Source organism: Monodelphis domestica, chromosome 1 (assembly GCF_027887165.1).
Source record: "Monodelphis domestica isolate mMonDom1 chromosome 1, mMonDom1.pri, whole genome shotgun sequence".
Lineage (NCBI taxonomy): Eukaryota > Metazoa > Chordata > Mammalia > Didelphimorphia > Didelphidae > Monodelphis > Monodelphis domestica.
In genome coordinates, this window is record NC_077227.1 from 703,430,760 (window position 1) to 703,444,972 (window position 14,213).

At 41.7% G+C, this 14,213-nt stretch overlaps 1 protein-coding gene across 1 annotated transcript in view; it reads left to right on the forward strand.

Annotated features, from left to right (window-relative positions):
* JPH3 (junctophilin 3) overlaps positions 1 to 8,849 on the forward strand; it is a 203,253-nt gene extending 194,404 nt beyond the window's left edge. The window contains exon 5 of the mRNA XM_001366161.4: positions 328 to 8,849. Within this exon, the coding sequence (XP_001366198.1) occupies positions 328 to 408 (81 nt within the window). The 3' untranslated portion in view covers positions 409 to 8,849. The remainder of the gene's footprint in view (positions 1 to 327) is intronic.
* Positions 8,850 to 14,213: the final 5,364 nt, after the last annotated feature.

Below are 14,213 nucleotides of genomic sequence, written 5' to 3' on the forward strand. Positions count from 1 at the left end.
TGAAGAGCTAATATTGCTCAATACCCTATTTGCAAATCAACCTCTGATGGTCCCAATTAGAGAGTGGGGTACATGCCAACCTCTGATTCCACCTGATTTTTCTGGTCCATTGTCTTCTAGTGAACTCTGTACATTTAATCCCATTGGTCCCTAAGCTATTAGCAGTCTCTTGCCTCTCTCACCTTTTAATTCCTGATGGTTTGGTTTATGGGAAAGTAAGGTTTGTCCAATTAAAGAGTAAGTTGTGCATTTATCATGTCCATACAATTCACCTCTCCTTCTCTCTCTCTCTTTTTCTCTTTCTCTCTCTTTCTCTCTCTGTTCCAGGGCTCAGCTCCTATTCTGGTAGTCATGGTGATCTTGCTAAACATTGGAGTCGCCATTTTGTTTATTAACTTTTTCATCTAATGAGATTGTCTTAGCAAAAAATAACAGTTCTACGTATGGATGGGGGAAGGGAAAGGAAAACCCAACACAAAAGGGAACGAGCATAACTCTGACTGTCCAACAACTTCCAAGTCTTTTCACAGAAGAACAACATGATTGGGTATCACTCACAGTTTGCCTTTTTTTCTGGGTAATGTTTTTTGGATTTTAGCCAAAATTCTTTGCTTGTATAACACTATGCTGTGTGACATGGCAGAAGGTGGCCGACACACCAGCCCTCCCAGCTAGACACGGAAAGAGAAGAGAAGGAATCTTGGGAAATCAACAGCAAAAAAATCAAATCACCTTTGTCATCATCGTCACCGTCACAACAAGGACGACGAGCTGCTGCCAGTCGGTGGAGGAAAGAAGCGGCGGCAGAAAGGCAAAGTCCCAGAGGAACGTCTTATTTTGAGCTGGAGCGAGCAAGGAGAAGGAAGCAACTCAAGACACCGGGATCAGCGTTGGGAAATGGAAAGAAAGGCAGTTGGTACTTTCTTTTCACTCTCAGCTCTGAGATATCCTAGTGACAAGCGTTTATGGGAACAGAACACAGGGAACAGAAGCTGTCTTTTCCAGCCCTTTTTTTAGTCTTTAAATGGGCACATAGATCTATTCAGGGGTGAGGGGAGAAACGCCTTCCCCTTTTCCACCCATCTAAATTAATTAATCTTACCATTTTCCAGCACTGCCCTGTGAGTAGACCCTAACTCATACCTTGGGTTTTAACTAGACACAGATGTGTACAGACACATCTGGACCAGTGGTTAATTTTTTTAAATTTGGCATCAAGTTCCCTAATCCAGGTGTTTTCCCTTGCTTCCTTGTCACCCACACGCCAGCTCCTAGGGGGAAACCATGCTACCAGAGGTCCAGGAGTTGGATTCAGGTCCAGACTGGAGTGTCTAGATGGGAAACCAGGGCAGTTATTCAGAAAAAGGAATGCATTCGGTGTGTCTGGTGCATCTTGTCATGGACAGTTTCTGACATCATGCTTGGGCTCAGAGCATGTGGTATTTTTGCACTTTGTATGCAGGATGTATATTCAGGCTTCCAACATGTCCCTTGTACGCCATCATTGGTAATGACAGCCCCTTAAGGATGTATTGTTTTCTACGATAAATGTCACTTAAGTTCACTGGTTTTACCATCTTTGTAATAATGCCTGCCTTGATTTCCCCACTGGTAGATATGCATAGACATTAAAGATGCACTATCCCTGTTCTGAAGCTGTTTGGGTCCCAATAACAGGATTGTGTTTTTAAAATTCAGTGGCTCAAAAAAACCCAACAAATAATTCTTGAGTTCATTAAAAAAAAACACGACCAACAACAAAGAAACCAAACTATTTCCCTCCCCAAACCCCCCTCAAAAAAAAATAGAAAAAAGAAAAGAAAGCCAAAACACACAACCTGAGTGTTGTTTCAGTCAGAGCAGGAGGTACAGTGTGTTTCTGCCTACTCTGCCAGTGTGGCTCCACGATCTGACCAAAATCCTAGGCAAGACCCCCGTGTCTGACTGTCCCTCTCGGATCGGTAGTTCTTAGCGGTAACACCTTGACATGCCCGTGCGTGTATGTATGTAAGTGTCTCCAATGAGTGTGGACAGATCCATAGACAAACACCTCAGTTTCACATTGGGGAGATCCCTTTGCAAAGGATTCCACGTACAACGTTGTTGGGTACAGCCCAGACTTCCGGACTCTGCTTTGCTTCTCTTTAGCTGTTTTTCTGCTCTGTTTTAAGCAGATTTCTTTATTACACTGCACTGGATTGCTATATTTTTAACCAGAAATAAACTAAAGATTAGAGCATGTTCCATTTAAGTTTAGTTCTTTTCCTTACACACTCACACACATACCCCCACCCACTCACACACGTACACCATCCTTCTCATGGTTTTGTTTAGTTTGAGGGTCTTTGGGGGGGGAGAAGAAGGGAGGGGACATAGGAGGAGAGAGGATCAGTAATACAAATACATTTCTGACCATTTGCTTTCTAAAGGGATATTACATCTTTTGTACATCTTAATTTTCTGTTCCTCTTTTTTAATATCGAGTGGTTGCTGCAGAACCTGGAGTGAACCAAATAAAGATTCTTGTTACTTGCAGCTCTGCGAATCATACATGCTGGGATATGTGTTTTGTAATTCTGTTTGCAACTCTTTGTAAAGATTATCGAGACTTCTTTTGTACATTCCAGTAACTGCATGCCACCAAATGGTACCTACCAATGCAGGTTACATATTTACATGCAAACACCATACAATATTTAGATATGTATTAAAAAAGCGACAGCACAAAAATGCCTATCATTCAATACAAGAACTAGTGGTTTCATGCCTAGGGACTTCACACTGGTGACTGACTGTTTTCCATTACCACCTTTCCTGGCTGCCAGTGAATTAAATTGTGGATGCCCAATGACTACCCCAGGGCTTTGGTTTGGGGGTCATTCTACCCCCTAGACTGGACCATTTCCCCTCATTCCAAAAATGACGGAAAGGACTGACTCAGACGGAGCCTGCGAAGCATTCTGCCAGGGTCTGAAAGACTCCTGAAGAGTAGCTTTAATTGGTTTCCAAAACAATGTGATTAAAAGTGAGGATGAGTTGATTAATCGTTGCAGGTTGAACCCTTTAAGATAGCACCTGCTTGTCACACCTTGCCCAGAGCCTCAGATTTCCCTGACAGCTCCATCACTCATCACTTCCTCCACCAATGCCTACCCAACCTGCTTCTCTCCATCTCTTGCCTGAGTAAACACATGCTTCTCTCACCAGAGGAAGGGAAACAAGAGTTCCTGGGTGGGTGGTGTAACATGGAAGGACTCCACACTAGCAGCTAGCTCCCAGTGGCCCAAAGCATTTAAAAATTTTTTAATTAATACCCAAAGCAATCCTGTAAGACAGGTGCCATTGTCCCTGTGCTGCAAATGTGAAAGCTAAGGCACAGAAAAGTTAAAGGACTCGCCTGAGAGGCCATCGAATCGACTCTAGGAGTGGAGCCAGGCTTTGAAACATGGTTCTCTAGATCACGTATTTCAATCAGACTTTAAAGGGGAAAATGATTGTTTTGTTTTGGAAAGAGCACACAGAAAGAAACTTGGAAAATCAGCAACCCTAATCATCATCCTGAAAACAAAGCATTTTATGTTGGTCATTTTTGTTATTCTCTTTCCACTTAGCTAAACCCAACCCTTGACTGATCATGGGTTAGTCCAAATATATAAAAAAAAAATAACTTAGAAATGAGTCTGGTGAAATGACAAAAAAGGAGAACCTGTGAAAGGATTCACTTTTAAAAGGCGTTTCCTATAGGATTTAGTTGAGTTGTTTGGCTTATCTGTGCCTCAGTTTATCTACTTTTCTTACCTCGAAAACTTGAGGATTTTCATAATTTGTATTTTCAGGTTTATTTGTGCCTTTTGAATTTGATTTCCTGCATAGGAAATGTTTGAATAGTTGAAAATGCTCCTCATCCATTCATTCTCTTGGACTCATGTTCTACAGTCATCAGCCAAGATGGCATGAATGGTGTGATGTATGTAAAATAAAGATTATGGACCAGCAAGGCTCGGCAGCCAGACAAGAGGTCAGTGTGGCTTCCCAAGAACTGAGAACAAATACACTTTAGCAAATCACTAAGGGGGGAAAAATCCCAGAAACACAAGGGCTTACTGAACTGATTTTTCTAAAGTGACCCTTATCCCTTTCAAACAAATGCTAACATCCTCTGTTTTGTTTTGTTTGAGTCAAAACTTCCCTGGCACGATATGATTAGACATACTGGTCTCAAGCTAATTCATTGAGATTTTCCCATAGCCACTGGAAAAGAGTCTTTTGGTAAAATCACAAGACAAGAGGCCATTAATTCAATTCTAGACACCAGATTTTTGTTCCTTTGGCTTGTGATGCCAAAATCAATGATAGGCCACCCTGTGTTGGAAATGTCCAACTAAAGCTTCCATTTTGGATTGACTGCAGTGCGTAGGTAGCTATCTTGCAGGAGATCCATGGGATGGAGTTGTCTGTCATTTGATTTTCAAAAATAATTTCCATAAAACATGAGCTAATGTGTTATACTTCAAGTAAAGCTTTTGTCCTTGTAAAAATGAAAGGGACAAGAAAAAACCTTCCTGCTGGTTCATCTCCTATCTTCCCAATAACATAATGCCTATGCCATCTGAGGTGGCTCATCAGAAGAGAGCTCTCCTTTGGTGACCATTTTGCTAGTTTCCCCTTCATTGTGTTTCCCCATCTCTAATTTGAAATGTCTTCATGGTACACACGTCTAGCTTGTTTCTTCCTGTTCTGCCTTTAAGCACAGATGGAACTAAAGGTTATCATCCTTTGTGCAATAATTTGTATTTTCTTTCCGAGGTTAAATCCCATTTTTTTAACTCTTTAAGAGAATCTGTCTTCCAATATTTCTACTTTTCTTTCGTTCAGGGAAAATAAGGGAAAGGTGCCTCTCTAAAGTTGTGCAAAATATCTGCTCCACTAACTTTAACCAACTACTTGATACAGTGGAGAAGAAACAAATACCAGCATTTCCATCATACCAAGTTAAGATAGATAGGGGTTCTTCATCTTTTTGTGTTCTGGACCCCTTGGGCAGTCTGGTGAAATCTACAGACCCCTTTTCAGAATAACACTTTTCGATGCCTCCAATAAAACAGCACTACAAAGGAAACCAAAGGTTAGAGAAAATTAAAATGGTATTTTCCCCGCCCCCAGACTCTCCTAGGTTAAAAAGCTGAGATAGAGTAATTCTTATATATAATATATTCAACAATCACTCCCTGGGCGGGGGCGAGGGGGGGAGACATAAAAATTTGCTTTTTATTCCGTTAATAACACTTATGTGCATGGAGCCAAAAAGCCAGTTCGTGGCTGAAATGTTGGCCTGTTCAAGAAAGATCAGCTTAAGGTGTTAGTAATATTATTGCCTCACCTCTGGCTCAGTGTGTGACCTAGATGTTACCTAGAATTAAAGGGTAAACAAAATTAATCCTTTGCCATACATAAATAGAAAAGTCCTAAGCAGCATTGCTAAGTCTGCCTTAAATGTTGCAAGGGGGGTGGGAGGGGAGGGGGAATGTGCAGTTGCCTTGACTTAAGCAATGCTTTTGAAAAACCCAGAGCCCCAGGGCCTATCCATGTACATGCCTGGAAAGGATGTGGAAGTATAGACTATGAAAAAGAAGAGGCGATGAGAAGCAGCAGCTGGTCTGGTGGCTTTGTTTCCGGGAAGGATGGGAAGGTTCTTCTGAGTAGAAAGTGGAAGGTGTTTGAAGGATTTTGAGAAGACTTGGCAGCTGAAGATATTGAGAAAAAAGATGGCCTGCCATCTTAGGGAGTTCATTCTGTTGCTTGATGGAGATTTTCAGGTTAAAAAAAAAAATCCCTGGATGGGTACATTGGCCACAGAAGTGATTATTTGGCTTTTGCATAGATAAATGGTTTAATGCCTCGCCTATGGAGAGCAACCAATTGTATAGCAAAATTAGGGCCTGCTTGAGAGGAGCAAATAGTGTTTGTTTCAGTGCTTAGTAGCAGATTGGCAGCACCAGAGGCATTATTTTGTTCTGAGTTTTTCCTATGCCAGTCTTTGTGGGCAGATGGAGGAGCCTGAAATCGGGCACAGGCCCAGTACTTTGCAAGGAAAGGCGCCCTGGCCGTAGGAGTCTGCTTAACATAAGACTGCCTCAGCTTTATTCAATTCTATACACTCCAATCATTTACTGAATGACTGTTCCTTGCAAGATCTGGCCAAGCTATCGGGTATCAGACCCAGGATAACAAAAGGTCAAGGGAGAGAATGGGTGCCACTTTACATCCCTACCTCATTTCTGGCTCTTTTCTACTGTTTGCTGGGAAAATGATGATCCTCTATTCTGGAGGAAAGGTGAGAATTTAGTGGATTATCAAGTCAACATGTCCTCAATAAGATATGGCAACTGGGAGAAATACCATGATCTCAGATTGTATTGAAAAGCATCTGATCTCGCTGTCCTTGGTCCTGATCTGGCCACACCTAGAGTACTGTATTCCATTCTGGGTGCCATATTTTAAGGACATTTTTCAACTAGGCAGAGTGTGGAGGAAGGCATTGAGGACTGTGGAAGAGTCCTTAAGTCCATGCCATACTGAACAAAATAAGCCTAAGAAGGAAAAACTTAGAGGGGAGCATTATTATACCTATATGGTTATCATGTGGGGGAAAAAGACATTTGTGGAGCTTCAGAACAATGGATTCAAGTTGCAGGGGCATAGTTGGGGTCAGTATAAAGGAAAAACTTAAGAAATAATTGGAGCTGTGCCATATGTAAGGTGAATGTCCTAATATTCAGGGGGGAGAGCCTCCTCCCAGAAGATCTTCAGGAGAGACTGGAGGACTCTTTATCACGGGTCTCTTACACAGGTGAAACCTCTGAGGTCTGTCACTTTCTGCAAGGGGTAGAATACTCTCCTTGGAAGGGGATAGATTCCCCACTCTAGCCTCAAAATCTTCACAGGGGAGAGAGAGATGGCCACTACCTAATATGCAGAGAAGTCTATTGGGGTATGGTTGGGCTAGATACCCTCGAGATCCCTTCTGATATTCACTGCCTCTCATTTCAGTCAACATTGTCATTGCCAGCAGCATATTCAGAAGCTGAGTAAAAGCAGCATGTCTCCTTGACACAAAGTTTGGGGTCTTTTTTTTGTTTGTTTTGTTTTTGTCTTTCATACAAAGGAGCTTTGTGGTAGGACGTGAGGTAGGGATTCATGGCATTTTCCTTCAAGTATATTTCTTCATGAGATTATTTTTCTACTTCCCAACCTTTCCACTATCAAGTCTATGTGGGTCTCCACCAATGACTCCTGTATCCTCCATTGTGACTAGGACTTATAAGGCAGCTAGGGGAGTCTTGATCTGTATGAGGGACACAATCTCTTCCCCTAGACAGTCTCCCCTCCAACCTGATAGCTTGAAACACTTTTCTTTTGAATATCATGGTAATTTACCTTCCATCCTATTCCTGAGGCTTTCTCTTTCTTTATAGGAAGGTGGTATCATTCCTTGACCCCACTGTGGACATTCTAATCTTTCCTTGTGAGAAGCTCCCATGTCCTCATTCTCCATATCAATAATATTTGAGAAAACTAAAGATTCCTTTTAGGCAGTCTTATGTCCAGCATTCATTGGAATCTGAGAAAAAACAATTTTTTCTCCTGAAATTCCTGAGGATGATTCCTAATGTATAGAGATGTTATTCAGACTATTTCTACTTTCAATAAATGAATGCCCCCTGACAGAGCCCATATTTTGTGGCTAGAAAGTAAATTCTCTAAACATCCAGGATGGCTTTTCTCAACAGTAAGGCCAGCCTCAGGGGAGAGGACAGTTCATAACCTATATGAAGAGACAGAAATGTCTGACAGAGAACACCCCATTTATTGTAGAAAAGACAAAGCTATAGAGCAGCGGGGTATCACGGATGCCAAAATGTAGATGGACACCATCTTCTCCTGCATTTTTGCTGCAGAAGGATCTCCTCCCAAACCCAGAGCCTCTGGCATTAGTGAATCCTGCCCTGCTTCTCTCTTTCTCTCCCTCTGTCTCTCTCTCTAGCCCTAAACTGTCAGCTTTCCCCCCCCTTCTGATTCCCCCATAACAAGTGAGACCTGCCCAGTTTAGCACTGTCACTGCCATAATCAGAATAGCTGTGACCTGCACTTTCACCTACTGCTGGGTCCTCCTGGGCGGTGGGATGAAGGAAGATGGATACGGGGATTCAAATCAATACTTTGCCTAATTCGATTCCTCAGATACATTTGCCAGTTGCTATCCCCAAATGTTATTTCCAAGGAGAGTGTCCCTGAAGGCAGGGGCTTTCTCTCTAATACCCCTAGTGGTGTTTTCTTATTTCTGGTGCCTCTAAGACTTCCTGAGGTTCTGACTAGTACCCTTGTGAACACTAAGCTCAACACAATTTACTTAGCTGTACTCTGTGTCTCTGCATCATGCGCCCACCCAAAGTAGCCCCATCTAAAAAAAAAAGAAAAAAAGAAAAACCCCATCATCTTTTTGGAGAGCTGCATATGAAAATTCGATCATACACTAGACATGAAACCACTAACCCTTACATGGATGCCTTTTTGTGACTCCTTAAGTAAACGGTCTCAATCTGCATTTTTCTTTTTTCTGGTTCTGTTCTCTTTTCTTTTTCCCCCCTGGTGCATGTAAACTGTTTGCTGATACAGTGCAATTATTTTGTGCATTGAAAAAAAAAAGGGAATGTTGAATATATTCTGATTTTTTTCTCATTGATGAAGTGGCTAAAAAAAGTTACCTCGGCCTTTTTTCTTTTCTTTTAGCTGAAAGAAATAGCTTGGTTACTTAAAAAAATGATAATAAAATAATTTTCTTTAATGAATGTAATTGCTTAAATTATCCCCTTATTCTGCATTTAACCACGTAATGGAAGATGACAAAGGGACACTGTCAAGATTAATAGAAAATATTTTGCCCATTTTGGTAATAAATATCATAAATTACACAAATCTTTGAGAAACTTGAATCTTTTCCTGAAGAGCAGCACGCTATTTACTTACTGCCCTTAACTCCCTGGGAATTACTTTCTTCGTGGGGAGTTTTCAAAGTGGTCAACATGAAAAGATGTGCCAATTTATCTTCAGAGGATTGAGTCTGGATTGACAGTGTCCCTTTAAAAATGGCATTAGAAGAAATGGATTTCCTGAAGGAAGTTTGCAATAAACATTTAACTGAGAAATACTAGAAGCCACAATCACACACATTTGCATTAATCACCCAAGAAACATTAAGAATTTATTGCATCAGGGCAGCAAGGTGGTACAGTGGTTAGAGTTCCTGGCTTGGAAATGGGAGATCCGGGATTCAAATCTGACCTCAGACACTTCCTAGCTGTGTGACCCTGAGCAAGTCACTTAACCCCCATTGCCTAGCCCTTGACTGCTCTTCTGCCATAGAACCAAAACATAATATTGGTTCTAGAACAGAAGATAAGGGTTTAAAGGGAGAAAAAAAAAACCCAACTCACTGCATCCAATAAGTTGAGCTCCAAATGATAGAATATAAAAATAATAATAGCTGATATTAGTATTAATGAATTGTACAATGACTGACACATAGTTAGAACTTTAAACATACTTGTTTCTTTGTGTATATATTGTACATACTCACACACACATCCTTACCTTCTACCTTAGAATTGATACTTAGTATTGGTTCCAAGGCAGATGATCTGTAAGGACTAGGCAATGGGGGTTAAGTGACTTGTCCAGGGTCACACAGCTGGGAAATGTCTAAGGACAGATTTGAACCTCTGCCTCCAGGCCTGGCTCTCAATCCACTGAGCCAGCTCACTGCCCTCCTTCCTAATATTTTTAGGTTCACAAGCAGGTTATGGCTCTGTGACTCAGTTTCCTTATTTATAAGAATGGAGATAATATTCATACCATCTACCTCAACAGAGTATTGTGAGGAAAGTGCTTTAGAAAATTTAAAACATTGTAGAACATGTGATTATTTAGGCTCTTAAGGTTTAGAGACACTATGTTGGAGAAGGTAAATATTAAGACACCCATTTTACAGATTCATTTGTTCAGCAACATTAAGTACCTACCACCAGCAAGGCTTTGTTCCAGGTCCTGGATTTTCAAAGATTAAAAAAAAAATGATACAAGGGAAGTTTGATAGAGTCAGGCAGTCCTAAGTTCAAATCTGGCCTCAGATATTTCCCCTGTGACCTTGGATAAGTCATTTAATGCCAACTGCCTAGCCCTTATCACTCTTCAGTCTTAGAATTGGTCCTCAGACAGAAGAAAAGTTTTTTTTTTTTTTTAATTATCTGGTGCCCACGGCTCTGGGAGCTTACACTTAAAGGAGATTCAACATGTATACAAATAGAATAAAAAATGGTGGATGGGCGGCAAAACCAAGACTGGGCAAGAAATGATTAATAATAGCTCTAACATTTGTGTAACACTTTAAAGTTTGCAGAGAACTTACAAAGATCTCATTTAGTCCCCAGATACCTCTGGAAGGCAGACATTATTATTATTAACTCTATTTTACAGATGGGCAAAATGAGGCAAACTGGAGTGAAGGGAATTGTCCACACAAGTATTTATGTGTGTGAGGGAGAACTTCAATTCAAGTCTTCCTGACTCCGTGATCCCAGCAAAGAAGATCAGAGGGAGAAATTGAGGCAGATCCTCTGCCCCGTAGGGCCCCTTACCCTCGAGGGGCTTAATGCTCTGGTCCTCCCTTTTAGGATGTGCAGGAGAACTATCTACACTCCTGTCCCTTCCCACCCAGGCCTAAACAGCTCTCCAATTTTGTTTTATTCCTCTGTGTAATTCTCCTTTGGGGCACACTGCACAGGGTTTCAAAGTCCCGTTTTGCAGAAAACACTCTCCTCTTCTGGAGAGATTCCCCCTCCCCATACCCCTGGTCCATTGGTCAATGAGGAACTGCATCTGATAAGCAATGTAAGAAAAACCACCAGCGACAAAAAATAAAACAATTTTAAAATAAAACAAAAATAATTTTAATAATTAAAAAAAACCAAAGCACAACATTTCACAGGCAGTTCTCAAACAGGCATGAGAATACAGTGCAAGCTCCCGTTTAGGTTTTTACAAAGACGGTAAGGCAGGGAGGATGGAGAGAAAGGAAAGGGGATAAGTATTTCTAGATCTGTGCTAAGGGCTGTTTACAAGTAATTCCTCCTCTTAGCTCCACAACAATTCTGTGATGAGGGTGCTAGTAAGACGCCCATTTTTATATCTGAGAAAACTTGGGCAGGAGAGTATTAAAATGACTTTCCCAGGGTCACACCTCATGAGCGCCTGAGGCTGGTTTGAATTCGGGTCTCCCTGACTCCAGGTTCAGTTTTCTGTGCCATGGCACTGCCAGCTCACAGACCCTCGAGGCCCCATTATGACCGACAAAATAGCACCTACTTCTAGTGCACGATGGAGTGGAAGGTGCCAATAGGCTCAAGTGCTCCCCCTTGACCTCAGGGAGGCTGGATTCTTTCCTGATCCCTGCCAGAAAGGGGAGAGAAGGAATAGCTGGGAGATGCGAGGTTGTTGGCACAGGATGGGAAGAACCCCAACTTTCTATTCAGGGGCCATGGGGGTTGGAGAGCTGCTTCTGCTAGTTATTAATGGTAACAGTGGCCAAGAAGCCTTCCCGGGACCTCTGTTTTCTTCTCATCCTCCCAATTATAGCAGCCATTTATTAGAGTGCTTTAAGGTTTGCAAAATTCTCCTATTTTATCCTCACAACCAACCTTGTGAAGTGGGTACTATTAGGATAGCAATTCTAAAGATGAGAAGGATAGGATTCCTGGCTAGGAGATATCTGCTTCAAGATCTGGTCTCTGGCAGATTTGGGTACTAAATCATTATTTCATTTATGAATGGCTCAGCCATTATAAATGATCATTCATGTTTTCATCTATGAACGATCAATAAATATCCTGATTAGTCCAACAAAAAGCTACTAAAAGATCTTAGAGCTAGTACTTGTGACCCCAATAAGAAGACAGGTGACCCACTATTTATAACATGGACTTCCTGGGCTTTAGGCATCAGGCAGGAACACATCCTAGGAATCGTAAGGACATGGAAAGATTATTTCAGATAGGTATCCAAAACAAGAATAACCTCCATTCCTCATGAAAACTCTTAAAATATTTGAAGACTTTTTTGATTGGAGGCTCCAGGTTACATATTCCCTGGTCTTCCTTATTGCTCTTTGAATGACACGGTCTTTTCACCATCCAATTCATCCTCTTTCAATAGCTGATAGTTTAAAAGAGAGGATTCTTGGAAGTTGGGAATATTGGTACATAGGACTATATATGTAGAGCTGGAAGAGACCTTAGGAATAATCTAGCCTAACTTTCTTACTTAATAAATAGACAAGGGAAAAAGAGAGGGAAAGTGTCTTGGCCAAAGTTATAGAGGGGTATGCTGGTAAATGGAGAGGGGGGCAGAGGGAGGAAGAGGGAGAGACAGAGGGAGGGAGAGAGAGAGAGAGAGAGAGAGAGAGAGAGAGAGAGAGAGAGAGAGAGAGAGAGAGAGAGAGAGAGGGAGGGAGGGAGGGAGGGAGGGAGGGAGGGAGGGAGGGAGGGAGGGAGGGAGGGAGGAAGGAAGGAAGGAAGGAAGGAAGGAAGGAAGGAAGGAAGGAAGGAAGGAAGGAAGGAAGGAAGGAAGGAAGGAAGGAAGGAAGGAAGGAAGGAAGGAAGGAAGGAAGGAAGGAAGGAAGGAAAGAAAAATAAGAGATGGAAAAAGACAGAGGCAGAAGGAAGAATTTATGGCATACTCTCAAATTTAGTTTACATTATTTTCACTCTATCACTTTAAGTCTGGTCACAATCAACAGAACACTAAATTAAGCTCTGATTTTTGGCATCGGCCAATTGTCAAGGTATAAAGGCTCACACTGAAAATGTAATCATTGTAAGCTAGTTCCATCCAGCACATCGTTTTTGCCCCAACTTGGGCAATGGACAGAAGATGCAAAAGCAAATTTTGGCTCTGCTGGACCTAGATAAGAGTCAAGAAGACCTGAGTTCTAATCTAGCCTGAGACATTTACTAATCATATGACCTGAGACAGGTCACTTAACCTCCATCTACCTCCATTTCCTCAACTGTAAAATGGGGATAATAACCATTTCCTAAGGTAGTTGAGAGGTATGTGAGTTTTCTGTAGAAATGTGACAATATTGAAAAGCCTCCTAACTTAAGAGCTATCCCAAGATGAAACGGCCCTTTGGATGACCACTGGTTGAGGGGATTTCTGTTCTGAAACAGGTTCGGCTAGATGACCTTCTTGGAGCGCCTCCAGTTCTGAGATTCTAGGCTCTGAATCAAGGTTTTCTTCCCAACTCCCCTTCCCCCTAATGTAGGTGCCTATCAGAGCCCTCCTGTTTATACTCAGGCCATTATGCCAACATAATGTCTTATGCCAGGATACCTGGAAACAATAACCAAGTTCAGATCTGATTTAATGCTAATTATGCTTTAGCCTGGCTCTCTCCTGACCTCACTTGAGGCACTTTCTGGAAACACTTCTATTACCCCAGATTATGACTTAAGAGGCGTCTTCCATTCTCCAACATCTTCAAACCAATCTCTTGCTCTAATTTGTCACCTACATTTGGGGAGCAAAAACCCACTTCTTTTATCTGATGATGTCCTCCTTTTAACCATTCACTTAGAAATCTGAAAAGTGATTGGAACCTGCTACAATCAGTAGCATTAAAATAAAGATCTCTGAATAAAAGATATTACTTTAAGTCTCAGCCAGTGGTCCACTTGATTTATTTCAAGAAAGTTTCCACATAATTTCAGCCCAACCAAATAATTTGGATGATCCCTTGGAATTCATTTTAACAGGATTTATTCTATAGAGCCAATTCAATTATACTTGCTGCTGCAAGCCAGGGAAAGAAATGAAATCCACCAATTGTCCAGACACTTCATGAATCCTTCCTGGCAATCTCTTCTCATCCAACCCTCCAAGGGAGGGGTTGGCTGTAAGGTGCCCAATGGGATAGTTTTTTACTTCTTTTCTCCATCCCGCTGTGTGCCCTCTGGTGTCCATGGAAGTAGCCCAAGGGTGGGTATCGAGAAAAGGAAAGAATACAGAGTCCACACACTGAATAATAAGGGATGGGGTTTGGGGGGAGAAGAGTGTGGTGCAAAAATGCAAATAATCACCAAGACTAACAAACTAAGCTG